Raw genomic sequence first — 21,184 nt, 5'->3', positions numbered from 1 at the left:
CTGAGACTTAGCATTTCTAACACGTTTCCAGGTGCTGTCCATACTGCTGGTCTGGGGCCACACTCTGAGTAGTATGTGTAAACCATGTAAGCTGAATGGGTAGTTCAGACACAAGTGCCCTCTACAGATGGAGGCTTCCACCCTGGGATGGGGGACAGAGGCACCGGGGGACAGCCGCTGAGGTGCCAGGATTCTGTGCTTCAGATAACCACAGTCTTGGGCATGGCTGTTATTTTTCTGCTGCTGTCCCAGTCCAACTGTGGGTCTTAACTGTTTACTTTTAGCAAGAGACATACAAACACTATTGGTCTGGGGGTGCTATCTCTTTCCTGCCAGTGGCAAGATTTCTGCATTTCCACAGCAGTTGGGCTGGCCACGGGAGCATTTACTACCTGCAGACATTTGCGTTCAAGGATGAGGATGATCTCATCTCATCTTTCCATCTCCAGATCAAAGGAACGCCTTCCCCACAATCTCACTTTTCAGAGCTTGATTGTTTTTGAATTACAGGGGGCAGGATCGAATTGTGGGGCCAGACCCAGAGAGGCTCATAAGAAGCCGGCTGCACCGGGCCTGAGCCAGCCTTGGGGAGCAGAGAAGTTTCCCTGCCCCAGATCAGCAATGTGGATGCTACAGAATGAAACTGTTCTAGATATCAAGGCCTGGCACCTCATATTTGGCAAACTTGAAGGCAGATAGCGGCTTCAGGGTCATCAGCAAAAATCTCTACTTCTCTTCTCTAGGGTTGGAAAGAAAGAGGAAAACTGCAATGTATCTAGGGTCTGCTGTGTGCCAGGCATTGTGCCTCAATCCATCATTGGATTCACACACACACACACGCACACACGCACGCACGCGCACACGCACACGCACACACACACAAACACATCCATGTTGAAGAGGCAGAAAGCAGCTGGTTTTTAATTTTTGTTCAATGCAATTGTGAGAATAAATATCTATCTTTAGAGTACTGATAGACACGCACACTTCAAATCTTTTTGCTTTTGTTGATATGGATGCCCTGATTAAACAGAAAATTTGATTTTGGAAATTGTTCAGATAGGGTATAATCTTACCCGAGAAAAAGCCTTTGTAATCCCATTCCCTAGAAGAGACTGGGGCTGCCCCGCCCGTTCAGTGGACGTGTCTCTGGAGGTATCATCTGATTCAATTAACTCTGGCATCTCTTCCAATCCCAAGATTCCTTTGTCTGCTTGTTTTGCACTTGACCGGATGCTTTATCACTACATAAAGCTATTCTCTTTGATGCCTTCTGGGAATAATAAATGCAACTAAGTTATAGTTTTTCATTCGGCCACAAAGTCCTGAAAGGAAAAATAATCAAATTAAGTAGATTATTGAATTCTTTTGCAAATGTCAAGGGACAACAGAGGCCTTCAGACTATTGGGAAATATTGGCTCCTTCTAGGTGCGCACTCCAGCCCTGTGAAGAGGTGATGCAGCTTAAAGCAGAACCTGAGACTTCTCCACACTCTCCTCTCCCCTGTGCTGGTGTCACTGGTGTGCGCAGTCTGATAACACTGCAGGCCCTTCCCGCCCCTGACCCTCCTCCGGAGTGAGATTCGCAACAGGCGTTCCTGGGCCAGGCAGCGGAAACTCCCTTTCAATCACTTAACTTATTCCATTAACTTCTCAGAGACCTACCTCATAGTCATAGGTAAAACCTGCCTAGCACAACGCTAGACACAAGGAAGGCACTCAAAGACAGTAGCAAGAGGCTACGGAAAGAGAATTTAAAAGCACCGAGGAGTGCTAATAGAAAGTGGGGATGAGAGAGGCAAGTCAGTTGCCTCTGGGAATGGTTGCTATCTCACATGGTTAGAAGTCTAGCCAGGAAGCCAACCTCAGTCTGCCAGGCAGGTCTTAGGGGATGCCGCCGGGGAGAATGGGGCCACATAGACTTACCAACCAGGATGCCCATAGTGATCTACCACCACTACCAGGAAAGCAAAAGAGAATTGCCTCTCTGGCCCCTTCTGGGGCCACTGGCCTGGTGGACCTGGCTTGTTAGAACGGTCTTACCTGGAGCCTGGGCTGAGCAAGGATGTCTCCACAGGACTGGACTTCTTAATGCTATCAGAGGCCATGCTGGGAAACAAGATGGAATGATCTCTCCCCAACAAGTGTCTGGATCTTTTTAAAGCCTTGTATTTTACAGTTATTTGCTCTTAACTCTGGAAAAGGAAGGCACCTTGGGCCTGGCATGAGTAGCCCTGGCTTTTCCCCCTCGTCCTGGTTCTATCTCTGGGAATCTTCGTCCTCCGGGTTCTCAGGGCCTCGAGTTCCTCTGTACCATCTCAAATGATGGTATGGCTCTTGGAACATTATTGAAAGGATTAAATATTATAATGGGTGTACAGCACCTGGAAGAGAGCCTGGTCCATAGAAAATTTCCAGTAAACATTACTTTTCACTCATGACATATGTCTGAAGCAATCTCTATGTTGTATAGTTTCAGCATGAAGAACCTTTGATCCTTGATATATCCATACCTATCTTCTGATATCTGAGATTCCTCTTAGAAGGGACAAAGGTTTTTACAATTAAATATGAGGTAGAACGTACAAATTGTGCAGAGAGAGGTTACATAAATCTGAGAACTAACTGTGGAGGGGAAGAGTGTTGTGATCAGAGAAGCCAGAAGGAACAGGACCCCAGCTGGCTTCTCAGACAAAGATGGCAGTGTCTTGTAGGATCAACAGCCCCGCGTCTGTGTGTCAGCTCTGCAGGTCTTAAGATACAATAGAGTAAGTGCCTTCAGAGGTAACACAACAGGAGAAAACTTCCTTTCATAAAAAATACAGGAGACAGCTTTAAGAAGAAGGAAATTCTGACACATGCTACAACATGGGTGAGCCTTGAAACCAAACACAAAAGGACAAATATTGTATGAGTCCACTTATATGAGGTACCTAGAGTGGGAAAATTCATGGAGACAGAAAATAGAACAGTATTTACCAGGGGCTGGGGGAGAATAGGAAGTTATTATTTATTGGGTATACAGTTTTAGTTTGGGATGATGAAAAATTTCTACAGATGGAGAATGGCGGTGGTCACACGACAATGTAAACACACCTGAAATGTACACTTAAAAATGGTTAAAATGGTAAATTTTATATTATGCATATTTTACCACGATAAAACACAAAGAGGAGGGGCACCTGGAGGGCGCAGTTGGTTAAGCACTGGACTCTTGATTCTGGCTCCGGTCATGATCTCAGGGTTGTGAGATCGAGTCCCACGTCGGGCTCCACGCTCAGCGCAGAGTCTGCTGGAGATCCTCTCTCTCCCTCTCCCCACGCTCATGCTTGCACTCTTTCTCTCTCAAATAAATAAATAAATCTTAAAAGAAATAAGAAATAAAACACACAGAGGAGACATATATACAAACCAGAGACACCTGTTACTTTGCAAGAAGAAAATAATTGCCTGGAGCATCAGAATGTTCCTGGTAGCTGGCCAACACACCCACAATCCTGGACATAAAAAAAAAAAGTCTGGGGGTGCCTGGGTGGCTCAGTCGTTAAGCGTCTGCCTTCAGCTCAGGTCATGATCTCAGGGCCCTGGGATCAAGCCCCGCATCGGGCTCTCTGCTCAGTGGGGAGCCTGCTTCTCCCTCTCCCACTCCGCCTGCTTGTGTTCCCTCTCTCACTGTCTCTCTCTGTCAAATAAATAAATAAAATCTTTAAAAAAAAAAAAAAAGTCTGTACGAAAAGCCGTGATGAACGCAGAATCCAAGGTAAGGAAGTGGGGTGATGTTGAGAGCTGGCTCGACTCATGAAGTTATAAACTCAGGGTCCACCATCAGCACTTCCCAGGGCAATTTCACAAACTAGTAGAGAGAAGAAATGGTCATATTTGTAAGCCCTGGAGGTAAATCACGACACTGCTCTAACTGCCTCAAGGGGTTGGCTGATTAATTCCTGGCTTCTGCAACCCATCCAGGACACCCAGATTGGGAAGCTCTGTGTCAGGGGGCCCAGAATACTCATGATCAGGTGCTGGAACAGTCTCCAAATTCCCGTCCTTTGCACCCTGCCTTATGAAACTGCTAAGTGAATCCTAACTCCCTTTTGCATTAAATCCTATTTTCTTGAGGTTAGACCTCAACATCCTTAACAGACTTAGGAGCTTCTGAGATTTCCTCACAGAACCTTGACATTCTCTCTTTGCCCAGCGGAGTCTGTAATACCTTATTTCATTCACTGTTGAGAGAAGGGGCTACCAGCTCAGGTAGGACACCCTCTCACCTACGAGGGCAAGTCTTACTGGACCTTTCTGCAGGAAGCAAAAGCCATAGGAAGATGACCCAGGGTTATTACCTTGGCATTGTGGGTTCATGCCAGTTTTATCTTGGAGAAGTGAATGGTCTGTGACAGAAAGCAGATCAGAGATGGCCTGGGGCTGGGGGTGGGAGCAGCCTTTGACTGGGACAAAGAAGCTTTTGCGGAATGGGAGCATTCTAAAACTAAAAAAGAATTTATAATTCTATTTTCTAATTTAACCAACTGAACCATCTGGTTAAGCATCCGACTCTGGATTTCCACTCAGGTCATGATCTCAGGGTTGTGGGATCAAGCCCAGCAACAGGCTCCACACACAGTGGGGAGTCTGCTGGTCCCTCTCCCTCTACCACCCGCCCCACCTCTCCCTCTCTCTTGCTCTCTCTCTCTCAAATAAATATATCTTTTTTTTAAAAAAAAAGAAATGTGACATTTGTAAGAACAGAAACAGAAAACATTGAGCTGCAAATGTAAGATTTACCCCCTTTACTGAGTGTTTGCTTTACTTAGTTAAAAAGCTTTATCCAAAAAAAAAAAAAAAGGCATCAAGTTCCAATAGTATTACAATCTGAAAGAAAGAAGTCTTAGTCTTGCAAGGTTTGGGGGAGGATACAATAGATATTGGATGGAAAGGGCCATGGGGAAAAAACAAAAACCAAAAAGTACAATATGCTTGCTGCAGAGGGCAGGGCATGGGAATACCCAATCCAAATCTGCCTATTCTTAAGCAACCAGGAAAGACTATCTCCCAGCTATCTTCAGTCTCGCAAACTGAACACCAGGCTACTGCCAAATCTATTTAAAAGACCATGGATCCTGACTGCTGGGTCTGGGTTCAGTTCAGCCACTCATTAGCTTAGACTAATTTGTCTCCCCTCCGTGGGTCTAGTTTTTCCCATCCCTAAGGCCAGAATATAATTCCTGCTGGCAGCACACAGGATGGGAGCTTGGCGTATGGGGTAACAGACTTGCCGAGCCTCACTTTCCCTATCTGTAAACTGGGGAGATAGTAAACCTTTGTGGCCAGCATGTCTCCCCTCTCCTCCTGGCACTGCCAGCCCACTCCTTTGAGGAACCTCAACTCCCAGTGGCTGCAGCGTTACCTCAGTGTTAGCCCCTGGGTCACCTGGGATGAGGGTGAGCCAACCACAGAACCTTGGAAGAGCCTGAGGCCAACACAGAATGAAATCTGGGCAATCCTGATGGGTCTGAAAGGTCTCTGGATTCATACTTGTTCTTTCAAACATATGAGCTAATAAACCTCCTTCTTTGCTTAAAAGCAACAACCAACACCCCGTGCCCCAAATCAAAAATCAAAAACAAAAACAAATCCTTTTCTCCCAATTTTGCTCAAGGCTGGCAATCCAGCGGGGGCAGCGGGGGGGGGGGGGGGGGGGGGGGCGGGTCGCGGGGCTTTGTCTTTTGTCTTAAGTTTTTCACTCTAGCCCTGTGCAGAGAAACTCACGCAGCAATCCCACATTTTAAAATCCAAGCTGTAGTCCAAAAGGAGGATTAATTATCAACACCAAGTTAGGAAAGGTCATTATGGGGCCACTGCACAGGTTTTAATTCTTTGTATGCTGAGGTTTAAACAAACAAAACAAATGGGCTTTAACTGAAACGGGAGATTCATAGTTGCCAAGAAAAGAAATTCTCACCTTCTAGAGTGCTAAACTCTTGAAATGGGAGAACAAAGCTGGTAACAGGATCTCCATCCCCGTATCTTCTGGAAGAGAGGACCAAGGACCAACAAGGCCCCCACTCTCTGTTTCTACAGGTATATTGAGCTGACCGTCTTCACTTGTCCTTCTTCTTTCGGTCCAAAGCTATGACTCTCTGGTGGTGGGGGAGAAGTTGAATGTTGCTGAGTGCTCTTGGGCTCTGTGAGGCTCACTTCCTTGGGTACCCAGAGTTACCTCTACTAGTTTGGGTAACTAGGCAATGGGCCCAAAGAGAACCCTATAGGGAAGAATGAAGGTGTAAAAACTATTACAATAAAGACAGCAAGTTGTACATATGGGGTTATTGGATGATGAACCATGCTTTGGCCCTGGCTGGCCATCCCTCTGTCAGGTGCTTTTAGGGTGTACTCGGAAAATGTGCCAGGTTGGGGTCAGACCTAGGGCTTGTTTTCAAAAGCCAGGAAGTAGTGCCCTAGGCAAAACAGGCTTAGAGCTTTGGGAACTCAATCACTGTGCTTGGATTCTCAAGGGAGGCACCGGAGCAAGGAGGGAGGACCCAGGAAGCGCTTGTGTTTAAGAACAATCCAGGGAGGGGAGGATTTTATTCTTTCACTGTGAAAGTCTTCTAAACCATTGAATTATTTACCAAGACCATGTGATTATAACAAATAGAGATTGGCTTGCGATTATGAATCATAAAAAATAAGTTCTTTTCCTTTTCTCACCTAATTTCTGCCAGGGCAGACTCTTAGCTTTGGTGGAGGTCAGAGGAAAAAGTCATCTCACACAGAGAGGGGCAGAGTTTTCCTGTGAGAAGCCTTTTCTCCTCCTTTGTCTTACGCATCATCTGGTAGCTGGCCATGGCCTTGCCAGAGTGGCGAATGAGATCAGGCGATGGATTGGGATTTGACCACGGTGGGAGCAAGAGCTCAGGCCCTACACAGGCTGGGCTGGGGGACGCCGAATGGCCCAGGTGGTCCTAACTCTGTTGATCAACCTGTCACCTGAGTTGGGGAGGAAAAATGGATGGGACCGGATATCATGTAGGAATGGTCCTGGCCTGTGGTGGTCCTGAGGAAAGGGCATGACGTCTGGTGAGCCATTAGGTCATTTCACAAGTAAGGACATGCACATGGATACTCACTCAGAAGCTGAGCAAGTGTGTGGCCCGGGCAGGATGGCCCAGCAGCAGCTGAGAGCTGGTAGAGTTGTATACCTCGAAGGACTGGCAGGAGCCCTGCTCCGGACCACAGAGCCCTCCACCGGAAACCACAGCTGTGCCTGTAACGTCACCTGCGCAGCTCCTCCATCCTCCACCACACAGGACCCGGATGTGGGGCTGAGGTCCAGATTACCCAACTTGGGAACACCAGGGTTACTCTTAAAGGACAGGGAATCTTCGGGTCAATTCGTATAAATATCAGTTATATCTTAATCTCAGTGTTACTTGTTTCAGCAAAGCCAAACCCAGTCTCAGGTGGCTCTGTTAGGTGGAAGAGAGTTGTCTCGTTGTCCAAGTTTTTTTTTTCACGGTCTCAGAATGATGTTCTGTGGAAATCCTCTGTTTCCCTATCCTTTCTCACAGGATTTTCTGGCAACAACCATCATCTTACTCCTGATTTGTCATTTGTCACTTTTTTTTCCTATGCCAAGTACTCAGGGTCATTGTGGGTGTTGGGGAGATCCTGGGCCCCCAATCTCTGCTCCTTCTTCCAACAGGGGTCCTGATCTCGGTACAGACAGTAAGAACAGTGCCTTACGTGGGCCTCCCCTTGCCCTAAATAAATCAGCCTCTGATTTATTCACACAGAACACTGATTTCATCAAAGTTGGAACTATCACCCACAACCGACAAGTTTACAAAAATTTCACACACCAGAATGGCTCTGTATTGCATTTAATTGGTGTCTGCCGTTTTCCTGGCTGTATGGTTTTGTTCTGTTCAGACACTTGGCTCCCAGAATGTACAATTCGCTTCGCTGGGCGGCCCGTACCGATGCTGTGACCAGACCATCGCTGTTTGCCATGGTAAGGCCTGCTGCCATTAGAAGTGCAGGATGCTTCTGACCACCTTCACGTAGTGGCTATCTGGGGGGGCTTCCTCTGACTCCCAGGCTGCAGGAACCTCTTAATTGTAGGGATGTTACTGACTCTTGTTTTAAATGCCTGAGATGAGAACCAGTCAAGTCAGAGCCTCGATAGCAGTCGTGACCTTTAACAGAACTTTGCCACGGGAGGAGGGTGCTTAGACTGTCAGCTTAGGGAGTCCAGTGGGTTGAACCTGAGTTAACCCCTCAACACCTGTTTGCTGGGGGTTCCCGGAAAGCTAATACAATGGCTAGTGTGTTTAGTGTGAATGAAATTATCTTCTTAAAAACTCATTGTCCCAAGTAGATGGCACATATTAAAAACTCTAAAAAATTCATATTCTTTGACCTATCGATTCCTGTTCTAGGAATTTATTATAAGGGTGAGCAAAGAAATCGCGTAAGGTGCGAGCAAAGAAATCATGTTAAGAATGTTAGCAGGGTGGGGGTGCCTAGGTGGCTCAGTCAGTTAAGTGTATGCCTTCGGCTCAGGTTATGATCCCAGGGTACTGGGATCGAGCCCCACGTCAGGCTCCCTGCTCAGCGGAACCCTGCTTCTCCCTCTCCCTCTGCTGATCCCCCTACTTGTGGGCTCTCTCTCTCTCTGTCAAATAAATAAATAAAGTCTTAAAAAAAAAAAAAAAAGAATGTTAGCAGGGTGAAAATGTGGAAATAACCTATGTTTCCAAGAAAAGAAAACTGGTCATATAAACTATGGTATGTCCTTACAAGGTATATAAGCCAGTAATTTAAAATGACTTATATATAAAAAGAAAGAGGAAGGTCCCTGTATTGACAGGGAAAGAGCTCTAGAATGCACGGTTTAGTTTAAAGAAAGGAAAAAAAAAAAGTCCAGGGCAGAACAGAATATATTTGCTGTTTTGTGTAAGAAAGCCAGGGATGGGGATGAGAGAGAAATAGATATTCATATTTGCTTGTATCTGCATAAATAGGAACACTGGGAAGTTACACAGGAAACCAATAAAAGTGATTATAGGAGCAGAAAGGTGGGAGGGCAGTGGTGGGAATAAGCTTTCTCAGTTTATGCCCTTTTTATATAGTTCTGATTATTCAAAAAGATGTGACTCTATTGCCTAATGAAAATAAAATGATATTGTAGAAGAATATTTGCTAACCTGTCAAATCATTCATGATAATTTTTTTAAATGTTAAAAGGGGGCCACAAAACAATATTTAGTATGATCTTATTTTGAGGAAAAATGTAAAATAATAGATCAGAGAGTCTAATCCAGTAGTAGCATTTGGCTAGTTAGGTCTTTTCTTTTTTTGTTTCATACAAATACCTAACGTAAAGACCTGAACTTTCATTTCTTTGGTAGTAAGAAAAAAATACTATTCTTAAACCACAAAACCTATGGTCACCTCTTAGATAAAATGTTTCTAAGGAATTGGAAGAGAGGCCAGCTCTGGTCTGGCAGTGGCAGGATTGAGAGAGGGAGGTCTAAGGACCAGTAACAGCAGGAGACAGGCAGGGACACCCAGGCAGAAGCTCTGAGCAATGGAGGGACATGGTGGGGTGTCCTCGGCATCAGGGGCACTAAAGGGGGGCAGAGTTGTCCAGTAGGCACTGGGGAGGGAAACGACAAAGACAGACTTGTCAGCGTTGCTTCATCAGGAAAAAACGCTTAAAGCACTAAAAAAAAAAAAAAAAAAAAGGAAAGCACTAAATGTTTATGTTAGAAACCAAAATAACCTATCTCTCTCCCATCATAAGGGTTTATTTCCTAATGATCCTGTAGTACGGAGCAGGAGAAAATTGCCAAGATGCATGAAATAATGATTTTTTAGCAAGTCTTCTTTTAAGATTGACCTGGAGATACATTTTAGTCTTCGTTTCTATTCACTTTGTGTGGATGGGCTTTGTGTGGATGTGAATACGCTACCTTTAGCAAAGGGAAGTCAGAAAGAACAGAAGCATCGAGTTCTTCCACCATTAAAATCGCTTCTAACAGTTGTATGTCTGCCCAACTGAATTTGTTGCCAACGAGAAAATCCTCTCCATGGTCTTTCAAAATCTACAGAAAGAGAAATAACAAAGAATATCAAATAAAAGTAAAGACTATTTTGCCTGGCTAAACACTTACAAAAGCAGGGAGTCTTCTGTCCAGATCAAATTTACTAAAGAATCTTTTTCTTGATTATCTCCAAGACTGCTGGAAAGGATCAGATGAAACCAACTCTTACGCACTCTTAAACATTTCTGTAAATTGGCACAGTCTTGCTGGAAGTTTGTCAGTGATTATCAAGACATTTTGGGTAGTGAAGGGCTGGAACGGAGCACTCTCTTAAAAGCCTACAGCTGGTTAAGTAAAACTATACCCACCAGTATAGGCAGACACGAAGGTCATGATTAGTTAGAATCAGGCTACTATACCAGAGGTAGAAAATAGTATCAGAAAGCCCATTTAACATTACAACTCAAATAATCATACAAGTTTTTTTAAATGGAAGGCATTTCAACAACACTGTACATTGCTCCCGAACAAAGAGGAACTGGATCGTCTAGGACTCTGAGGTACCGGCAAGAGTCTTCATTATAGCTTAATCAGTAGTAAATCATTCTTTCCCGAGACTAAGACTGAGGAGAAATCCCACAGAATTCTTCTGTCTGGCAAGCCTTTATTTATGGAGCCCTCTGCTAACGAGTCTTTCTTACCATGTCCCATGCTGTCCTCTATGTTTGGAAACTTACCAGATGTACTTCAAGGACATTCGTAATTAGTATTCACTCCAAAATGACTTTGAGAAAGTTGTAAATTTAAAAGACCTTGTTCTTTTGATTGAGGCATGATTAGCCTCCAGTATTAAAGAAACATCTGACACGGTGAATTTAAGGTGCCGATGCCCTGGGTTGCTGATGGCTTATTTTAAAAATCAGAACAGAAAGGCTGTATCCTTTCGTTGCATTTGGTTTATTGCCATTCTGTTTTGTTAGAGGTTCCACATAATTCCGTCATGTCATTTGTTTTGGAACCCTGATTAAAGTTTTGGTCCGAGGGCAAGAAAGCACTACCATAGCTGGTCTTTTCAGATATTCACTCGGGAACTATTCTTCTCAGCAACAGGAAATCAGTCCTGGATCCCCGCATCCCGGGAAGCGTCAGTGGGAACTTGCTGCGCCCGAAACCCGCCTCTCATTTCTCGCCCCTCTCTGGAATGGGAGGGGGAACTGGGGGCCGCTCGAGGACGTCACAGCCCCGCCCCCTGCTCCCCCCGCCCCCTCGCGGGATCTGCGCGCGCAGCGGTCGCCGACCCAGACCCAGGCTCTCGCGAGAGCAACCAGGCGCCCCTGCCCGGCGCGGGGTGAGAGCTTGCCGCCACGAGGCAAACTGGATTCCCGCCGCCTACCTTTTCAAAGGCGGGAAAGTAACGAGTTTTCGCTCTCTTCACTACTAAAGCAAGATCCTCCTCTTTTTCCGCGGAGGGTTTGAACGCAGCCAGCGCGATCGTTATCATGAGGTCCAGGGTGCCATCAGTGTACATGTTGATCCTGACAAAAGAGCGCGTGACTCGCGTTCCCACGGTAACCTTGGAGTATGGGAGTGTCCTACTTCGCCACCGCGATGGCGTAAATGGATATTGGGCCAAATGACTTTTCACACCCTTTCCCTTAGGAGTCCATGCTCAGGAATGATTTCTGGAACCAGAGCCCTCCAAGGGACCCGAGGATACTAGGGTCTCTGGAAATGTTCATTGGATGAAGGGATGTGTGAAAAAATTAAGCGCCTCCAAGTTGAAATCTGCCATAAATAAATAATTATTATGGTTTTAAAAACCCAACCGAATGAAGTTTACCAGAAGTGCAAAACTATTAGTACCAGAACCTTTTCACTTCTTTAGGGAAGATACATAATTTAGCAGGTCTTCCCCTGACCTGGCAACTGAGAAAGAAAAGTTTGCTTTCCTAGTCAGGTCAGACAGATACCTGGATTTCATTCTCTAAAATTTTCCTTTCATTGACAAACACAAAAATCTAAAAACAACAACAACAATAGCCAAGAATGGTAGATCTATTATCATTGATTATTTCCCTGTTGGTGCAGTTATGCTGTGCAAGTTATCTCTACGACCAGTGCGCAAACATTAGGGGTTGTGTGTCTGTGTATCCCCCACTATATGCTAATTGCTCAACAAATTTGGTTCAATGGTCATCTTTGTGTTTTGCATTTTAACATATATAAAAGCATAATTTACATTATTGTCCTATCTGAATTACAAATCATTTTTCTTACAGGTTAGATTGTTACCTAGCTGGTCACCTTTAATTGTAAAAAAACAACACATGCATCAAAACTATGACAAACAGATTGCTTTTGCATACTACTACTTGTTTACATTATTATAAAAGGATTCTTTTCACACAGTTTGAAATTGCTTCTCTTGCCATATACTTTTGGGACTGCAAGTTAGGATGACTAAGTTCATTTTAAAGTTGGAGCAATGGAAAAGTTGGGGCATGCTGCTTCTTGTTATGGACTTTGCTCATTCCTATGATATACTCTCTCTCTCCTTCTGAACAATTGAATTTGGATCTTTCTCCCACCATGTCTTCTATATATATGTATGGACCATCCCATAGTGTCATGCTTGTGGGGATGAGATTTCAAGGACCATTAAAATGGCCCTTTGACCCCAAATCCAGATAAAACTTTAATAGTTGTAAGTCTTTGCTTTGTCTTTAGTTTACTTGTCTCCTATAACTCTGAACCATTCCTGGGAGTAATAATCCAGCCATCCTCAGTTAGGCCTAGCATAGTGCCCAGCACATAGTAGATGCTTGTATATATGTGCAAAACCATGGACACCAATTTTCACCCCTGAGTAATTGTGATAAAACTCAACAGCTCCTTCCATCAATAGATGGGGTCTGTTTTCTGCATTGATCTCATGACTTGCTTTGACTAATGGAGTGAAGTGGAATTGACCAGTTCTGAGCCTAGAACTTAAGAGGCCTTGTGTGCTTTCAGTCTCTCTCTTAGAACCCTCCCTAGCTACCCCAAGAACAAGCGCGGCATGAGAGGATGAGAGACACGTGGCTCATTTGCCCCTCGGTTGATACTCAACACCCAAAACCAGAGCCTCCTGGCTGACTGTTGGTTGACCACAGACCATATGAGTGAGTCCAGCCAAGAGGAGTCAAGCCTGGCCCAGATAATGCCAAAGCCCACATGACCCAGTAATAAATGCATGCTGACTTAAGTCACTGTGTTTCAAGGTGATATGTTACACAGCATTATTTGTGGTAATAGATTATTGATATAATGCTCAATGTTTGTTTGCTGAGTCAGTCATTTCCACCTTCATGTAGAATAGTTTACCAGGTCATTTTATGAGAACGTATTTTGTTAGGAGTGGAGAGAGAATATGAGAATGTTGAATGCCCACCACTATGAGTAGTAAAAGGGAAGAACTGGAGTATTTATTCAGTTATGCATCAAAATGATGAGAAATAGATTGCTTTTGCATATGGGTGTAGCAAGAGCATCTCCCCTTTGTTCCCCCTTGCCTTCTCCCCGCAGTCTAGGCGGAAAGGCTACACCTTAACTGGGTCCCAGCAGGTGCAGGACTACAGAGCTTAGATAAGAATCAAGTACAGATGTGAACACTATGCTACCTGACTGTCTCCTTCATGTCCTTCCCATACAAGTCGTACTTGGCAGCAAGGTAGCTGAAGATGGCTCTAGTCTGCGTGAGCTTCATTCCACCAATTTCAATCATAGACACTTGGCCGAAAAGCAAGCGTCCATCTGTGGGTTGAGCAAAGTGAGGTTAGGATACTGTCCTTCCATGGTCCACGTAAGCCTGTAGGAGGGTCTCTTCTAATTTTGTTGAGTGATTTTGTTTTCATCCAAAGTAGTGAGTTAAAGACCCCAGTTGTTGAGGAAATGCCTACCATTTGCTTTATGGAAAATCTGAGATTTGTTTGATGGTTTCACACATTTTTGTGTCTTGGTTAATCATGATTGTTTAAGACGCTATACATTTACTATGACTGTGTTATAGTATAAGTGCTTCTGGTTCTCAAAGTTCATCTCAGGGTGGTGGGTTGTTAAAAATACTCACCCCACTCCCCAGATACTCTGATTCAGGGGTGGAGGCTGGGAGCCTGAATTCTTTGAAAAGCACAGCAGGTATCACTCCAGGTCTGTGTGGCAGCAGGACGGATGTGACAGCAAGAACCCAGGCAGACGAGGTCCAAACGCCAGCTTTAGCCCTCCCCAGCCATGTGACTTTAAGCAAATGACCTATCTGAGCTTTAGCTTCCTTTGCTCTAAAACAATAATAATATCTATCTAGCAGGATTTTTGAAAAGATGAAATGAGATAAATAAAACACTGAATACTGTCAATAACTAGTGTTTAGTAAAGTTAAATTTTCTTCTTTGTGAGTGACTGCCTATATAAGTAATGCATTTATTTATTTATTTATTTATTTTTTAAAGATTTTATTTATTTATTTGACAGAGACAGTGAGAGAGGGAACATAAGCAGGGGGAGTGGGAGAGGGAGAAGCAGGCTTCCCGCCAAGCAGGGAGCCCGATGCGGGGCTCGATCCCAGGACCCTGGGATCATGACCTGAGCCGAAGGCAGACGCTTAACGACTGAGCCACCCAAGTGCCCCTAAGTAATGCATTTAAAGATGTACTATTAATAGTGCTCTTTTCATAGGGTCTTGAAGAAATAAATGGCCTTTAAGTTTCTTTTACCACCTGTACATTGCTGAGAATCAGGAACTTTTTATCCAGAATAGGAACCAGATTTCACTAGTGCATTGGCAAAGGCCAGAATTAATTTCCCCAACTTCCAATACTGTTGCTACTTGACTTCATGAGAGGCAGTAGAGGATGGTGGAGAGGAAACCACCATAGGAACTTTCCAGGGAGCCAGTGTCCCTGTCTAGTTGATGACTTCAGGCTTCCCTGAGCCTATTTTCTGATCTGCCCATTGTAGAATTTCCTTGAGCAGGAATAAGATCACCTTGTGACCATGCTTTGGAAATATTAGTACTATTATTAATGAAGAGACTGCAAAATCTCCATTTCCTAAAAGCAGTTCTACATTTGTCCAAAACTGAATGAGCATCTAAACTGGGCTCTGTGCTACTGCTTGTTAGTGATGCAGAAGATATTAGATTATTAGATATGATCCTTGCTTCTAAGAGCTGATGATCTTCTTCAGAAGGATTTTTAAAACTCTCAGATCAAGAGTATAGGAAAGGATCTTGGAGATCATTTAACTCACTCATATAATAGACTATGGCACTGTGAAGGCCAAGGGGGCAAACATGACTTGCTCGAACTCCCAACAGAAGTGGGCCTCCTGACTCTTCAGCCCACAGCCCTCTCTGCTGCCCCTCTCTGTCTCCTATTCACAAATAATGGTAATGCCCAGGAGAGTGTCTCAAGCACAAGAGTAGCATCACAGACTCAGGGAGGGCTGGAGGATTTCATAGGGTATTAGGGAGGAGTTCTTGCCGGAATGATCATGGAAAAGTTTCTGGAGATGCATTTCATTTACTTATTCAATACGTATGTACTTAATCCCTACCACGTACCAGTGACTGGCCTCATTTGGGGTGGAGTAGGGCAGAAACAAAGAGAATGGGGAGCTTCAGGGATATTCCAGACAATAAAGTTCCTGGACAAGAATTGGGTAAGTGGCTAGCCAACCTTCCCCATTTAGTGAGATCTACTGGTATACTGCATCTGTGACCACAGAGATTATTTTTATTTTACGGTAAAGAGATAAGATGCAGAGAAGTTAAAGGCCTTCTGCAAAGTCATACGGTTTGTAAACGGCAGGTCTGCTGATTACTAGTTGAACGGCAGGTCTGATTACTAGTTGAAGGTTTCTCAAAAAAATAATATGTGTCAATTTCATGACTGTTTATCAGCAATGGTGGGGACATCCATGTTTCCTTAGGTAAGGAAAGTAATGTTGTGGCTATTAGAAGGTTAAGAAGTGCTATGAAAGTACTAGTCTTTTCTCTTGGTTTGAGAAACTTTTCTAGGAAGTTGTAAGGGTGAAAGACTTCCGAATTTAATCAAATTTCGGTCTTTTCAATAGTCTTGGTTCTACAATTGTGACCTGATAAAATGGTGTCTGTTAATCTGTTGAAACCACTAAGAAGAACGGATATGAGCCATGAGAACTAGAGAATATTTTAGCCCAAATACCCCTTCCCTTCCAACCCACTGGATCATTATTTAAGAATTCTTCAAGCATTCTTTTTTTTTTTTTTATGTAGTGTTCCATGATTCATTGTTTGCGTATAACACCCAGTGCTCCATTCAGTGGGATGGGGAGTATTGAACCAATTAGCTGAGTCAAACCCAGGCTACCATCTCTCACTGAGGTCCGGGTCAGAGTCTACTTGATAAGCTTTTATGACGGCTAAAGACACAATGCAAATGATAAATTTAGCCCTGTGACAGGGACATAGTGGGCACTCAATCAGTGTGAGCAGTCCTTTTTCTAATAGTTGTCACTCCAGAGTTCTGTGTTCTATATTGAAATGAATATTTCCAGAAACAAATGTTTACTTTTTCCTGTAAGAAAACATTGAATAAATCTCAGGCTCACCCTTCAGCAACTTCTCATATTGTTCTGTTGTTTCAATAAATTCTTCATCAAACTAGATAAAGGATAGAAACTTTGTTATAACTTTAATGTCCTCAGAGGAAGAGGGGACAGAGAGAGAGAGAGAGAGATATTCACAGTATAAAATGCCCAATAGCTTTCAGAATGAAAATTTTAAAAGGAACCACAAAGTTGTCAGTTTCCACACAGCTGAAAAGTCCGCCAATGTGTGTGTAGATTAGCTTCTACAGTCATGGGACTGGCACCCCTTTGGGGGTTTTGCCCACTTATAGGATATCCTCAGCCCCATTCATATTTTCCCTTTTCTTCACCTTAGCTCTTTTTTCTCTCCAAATTCTTGTCCTTTTCACCAACTTCCCCCAGTGATTTCCCTTTTTCCATTCCTCTCTTTCCTTTCTTTTCTCTCTTGTGTGTCATTCTCCCTCCCTATCAGGTCAAATCAAATTTCTCTTTAATGCTCATACATTCAATGAAAGGGATCTGAAGATCATTATTCAGGTGGGGTTACCATTATTTATTGATGGAATCCCTAAAGCTTCTGTGGGAAAGATTGATTTTTTTTTGTCCCTTAAACCTTGAGATGGGGGTAGGATAAGGTGAACAAAACAAAGAAGGTCATGCACGAGTCCTTGTCTCAAAGAAGATGGCATTATTATATGTTAATAATAATTTAAAAAAGAAGATGGCATTAAAATGGGGAAAAAGAAGTCTACACCTTCCAAATAACTTGTGAAAATCTATGGAAAAGTCAATGGTTAAGGAATTCAGAATTAAGGAAAGATCCCAGTGGGGCAGACCTTTCCGAGGAAGGCTCAAGAGGAGACCAGACTGCAGCTGGGCCTAGGGTTCCAGTTGGCAGCCATGGGTAGAACAAGACTGAGGTGCCTGGCCAGAGCTGGAAAGACCACAGGAAATTAGCTGGTTCCAGTGAAGATGATAATCCAGTTATGGGTTTCCTCTCTCCTCTTTGTCTTATGAGTCACCAGGACCTCTTGGGCCCCTATGAAGCTTCCAGAACATCTCCCTAGGCTTCCAGCCTCCCAACCTTGCTAAAACAGAGGACTATGATCCCTCTCTCACCTCTTACAAAGAAAGGTAGGTGGAAAGGGAAAGAGTGGATCTATCTTGAAGGCACCATCCTAAATTTTGAAGGGGGGGAGAGGACCACTCCAGTCCACCCAAATTACCCTCCTTCCTTTTCCCAATCAGGAACCAACCTCCACTCCAGCTGCAGCCAGCAGCCAGCGGATCAACTCCATCCTGCCCCAGCCATGAAAGTAGAAGAGCTTGGGTTTGGTTGCCATGACTCTGGGCTTGGGGTTTTCTGAAGGGCAAAATAAGAAAAATAAGAAAAGCAAGAGAACAATGATCACAGAAGCAGGATGGTGGTTACCTCCAGTGAGGAGAACGAGGGTTGTGATAGGGGAGGGATATGGGGAAGGAGACTGGAGTGCTATTAATAGTCTGTTTCTTAAAACAGAATTAATAATCAGTCTTTATAACTAGTCTGCAGGTAAATGCACTCTCCTGTATGTGTGCTCTCTCACAATTTAAGAAAAAAAAAAAAAAAAAGAACAAACGATACATATCAAGGTATCAAGGTATTCCATAGATTTGAGAGATTGTCTCTGGTACTTTGAGCCAAGAACCCAGAGTTAATATGATGGTTTCGTGAATGACCTTGCAAAAGAAAATATTATCTAACAGTGTCGAGGAGTTGGGCTGGTTTGGACTGAAATGATCCGTGGGAGTTGGGCATGCTTTCGTCTCTGTCACAAGACTTTTCTGAGTGCTGGGAGAGGCACAGACAAAGGCAGGCCTCGTCAGGCCCAGGATTCTAGTCTTGACCCAGCCACCAGGGAGCCAAGCAAACCTAGGCCCAGTTCAGTACCTCTGTCTGCCTGCATGTCTTCATCTGCAACTGGGAAGGAGAAGGATGTCCCTGGTGACCCACAACCTTTTAAAGAAGAGGCGAGAGCTAATGCGAGTGCACCTGATCGCACTTTGCACCTCGCCGTGGCAAGGGCCACAGTGGTCATTATGTTAGTGACCCCTGCCTGTCTCACAGGATTACCGAACGTGCTCTGAGAATGCTAAAAGCTCTACACCAACTTAGAGGACTGCTGGGTCTCCTTTTCTCAAGTTTGCCGCTCCAACCCCGTAGGCAACAATGCATGCTTCAAGGAAACGGCAAAAAAGCCAAGCTGCTGGTGCAGGCGGTGCACATGGGTGCTGTGGCTGGGAGGGTGCTCAGGTGCACCCGCGGGGTGACACGTGGCTCTCGGAGAGGCTGACCTCAGCTTCCCAACGCAGCACTCACCATGGTCCTTCGCCCACTAAGCCCCAAACTGCCAAGTGTCCTGTCCTAGCTGGGATTCCACTTGAGGATGCTGCCTGTGCTAACAAAATTCACAAGAAAGTTAAAAATCAGAAGATTAGTAGTTCGGCTGATGATGAAAACTTTGACTGTGAACACCCACAATCATATGACAACAAAGTCACTCAGGTTCAGAAAATCTTACAGGTGTTTTGAAGCAATGTTGCCCACAACCACCCTATTTTCTTTTCTTTTTTTAAAGATTTTATTTATTTATCTGACAGAGAGAGAGATAGCAAGAGCAGGAACACAAGCAGGGGGAGTGGGAGAGGGAGAAGCAGGCCTCCCGCTGAGCAGAGAGCCCAATGCGGGGCTCGATCCCAGCACCCTGGGATCATGACCTGAGCTGAAGGCAGATGCTTAACAACTGAGCCATCCAGGTGCCCCAACCCTATTTTCTTATATGTTGGATTTACAGTTTAACTCTTGGAAAAGTTGAATTCCTTTCCTCCTCTGTTTTTTTTTAATATGGAACACGTCACAAATGTGTGCGTCATCCTTGCATGGCGCCATGCTAATCTCTGTATTGTTCCAACTGTAGTGTATGTGCGGCCAAAGCCACACTAATTCCTTTCTTGCTGTGGTCTTGTCATGCCCTGGGCACTGCCTCTGTTGGGTTGCTGTCAAGATTCATTCCTTTTAAGTTGCCTCTTTAGCTACTGAGTGTTGAAAGTTTCTGGAGCTTCCTAAAACCCCACTACTTTATTGTTTTAGGAGACACAATGATTAAAAAGGAACCCAAATTCCCTGATTAGAGAAATATGTTTGAGTGTAGTAACTCACTACCCACACACCTTAGAATGAACCTTACAGTAAAATCAGTGTGGAGAAAATATGACAAGAGGGAGAAGAGAAATGGTGGCTTCGTGTTAACCTTTCGCCAGTGAGAAAACTCCTAAATTTTCTGGTCGCCTACAGGGTCCCAAGTAGGATGTTTAAGGAGCAAATGTAAGCACTGTTAGAAGTCAGAAGGAGGAAGCATAGCAGTTCCCCAACATGCCAACGCACAGCAGGATGCGCATGCCCAGTGGGTCCCAGTGCTAGAGAAACTCACATCCACGTGGGCCATGTTTCAGGTACTGACCAAGTGTCACGAAGGCTGCAAGGCAAACAAACAACTACAAACATCCAACAGCAGCAAACTCTGGGCGACTGACAAATGATTCAAGCCCTCACTCCGAGAACCCCTTCCGGGTCTCTGTCCGTCCTGCTGCCTTCAGACAAAAATAAAGCAATACTGGTGAAGTTAAGTATCACCGTCCATCTTGAGGAGCTCCATCTCTCCACTCTCTGCTTAGCACACAGAGCTCCAGTTTGACCCCTCTCCACTTGCTCTGAGGGACGGGGATGAGGCTGTGAATCTGGCTGGGGCTGGTCTCAGGTTAATTCCTGTCGTTCTGTGTCCCTGAAACCTTCAACCAGTCCAAGTTCTGTTTGAAATAAATCTTATGGTGAAAGAATGTGGGACATAGAAACACCTGTGAACACCCTTTTTATAGTAATTCTATCCTGCTCCCCCAGTTAGCCAGAGCTGAACGTTATCCTTTGGTTTAGACCATGAATCCAGAAAAGGTCATGTCTGGTAGCCTCCAGAAAGCTGTTTCTAAGCAACCAATGGTCACTTAAAATGCAGGCTGAAGGGTCTTTCTTCTGACTATTCTCTTAGTTGTTTGAAACCTATGGAGATTAAAATCCTAGCCCCAGATTGCCCACGAGAGACAGATACCTAACACGACTACTGAGTGTCATAATGTGGAGGCTCCAGACATCGTATTTGTTCCAGAGACCCAGCGAAATCTCTCAGATGAAAGGAGAGACATGTAGTCCTAAAATGATCAGGAGAGGGCAAGCTTCTTGCCGGCATGGCAGAAGCAACCCTCAGAGGGATGCAGAGATACGAGCTCTCGGAGGTGCTGGAATAAAACAATGGGGAGCTGGCAACATCAGGTAGACGGGAGTCTGACTGCCAGGGATGGAAGGTGCTGTGTTCCATTGGGAGGGGCGTTGTCACCGGGTGAGAAGGGAAAGCTGTGTGCTCCTTAAGGTCTATAACCAAGAACGTGGATAAACACCCCCCCCCCCCCCCCCCCCCGGCTTCCCTGAGAGAATGAAC

The 21,184-nt window shown here is 44.6% G+C and overlaps 1 protein-coding gene and 1 non-coding gene across 2 annotated transcripts; both read right to left on the bottom strand.

Moving 5' to 3' along the window:
* Nucleotides 1-7,274: 7,274 nt before the first annotated feature.
* Nucleotides 7,275-17,998, bottom strand: LOC116635847 (glutathione S-transferase A4-like). Its single transcript, XM_032410147.1, is given in 7 exon segments — nucleotides 7,275-8,083; nucleotides 8,086-8,152; nucleotides 9,978-10,109; nucleotides 11,443-11,584; nucleotides 13,709-13,841; nucleotides 16,677-16,728; nucleotides 17,912-17,998. Coding segments are annotated over 7 exon segments (666 nt in total). The 3' UTR covers nucleotides 7,275-8,030.
* Nucleotides 17,999-19,533: 1,535 nt separating this feature from the next.
* Nucleotides 19,534-19,635, bottom strand: LOC116635916. Its single transcript, XR_004300227.1, has one exon. It is a non-coding gene; the product is annotated as a U6 spliceosomal RNA (small nuclear RNA).
* Nucleotides 19,636-21,184: the final 1,549 nt, after the last annotated feature.

The sequence above is a fragment of the Phoca vitulina genome, unplaced genomic scaffold (genome assembly GCF_004348235.1).
Source record: "Phoca vitulina isolate PV1807 unplaced genomic scaffold, GSC_HSeal_1.0 scaffold11, whole genome shotgun sequence".
Lineage (NCBI taxonomy): Eukaryota > Metazoa > Chordata > Mammalia > Carnivora > Phocidae > Phoca > Phoca vitulina.
This window is presented reverse-complemented; position numbering and strand designations above follow the sequence as displayed.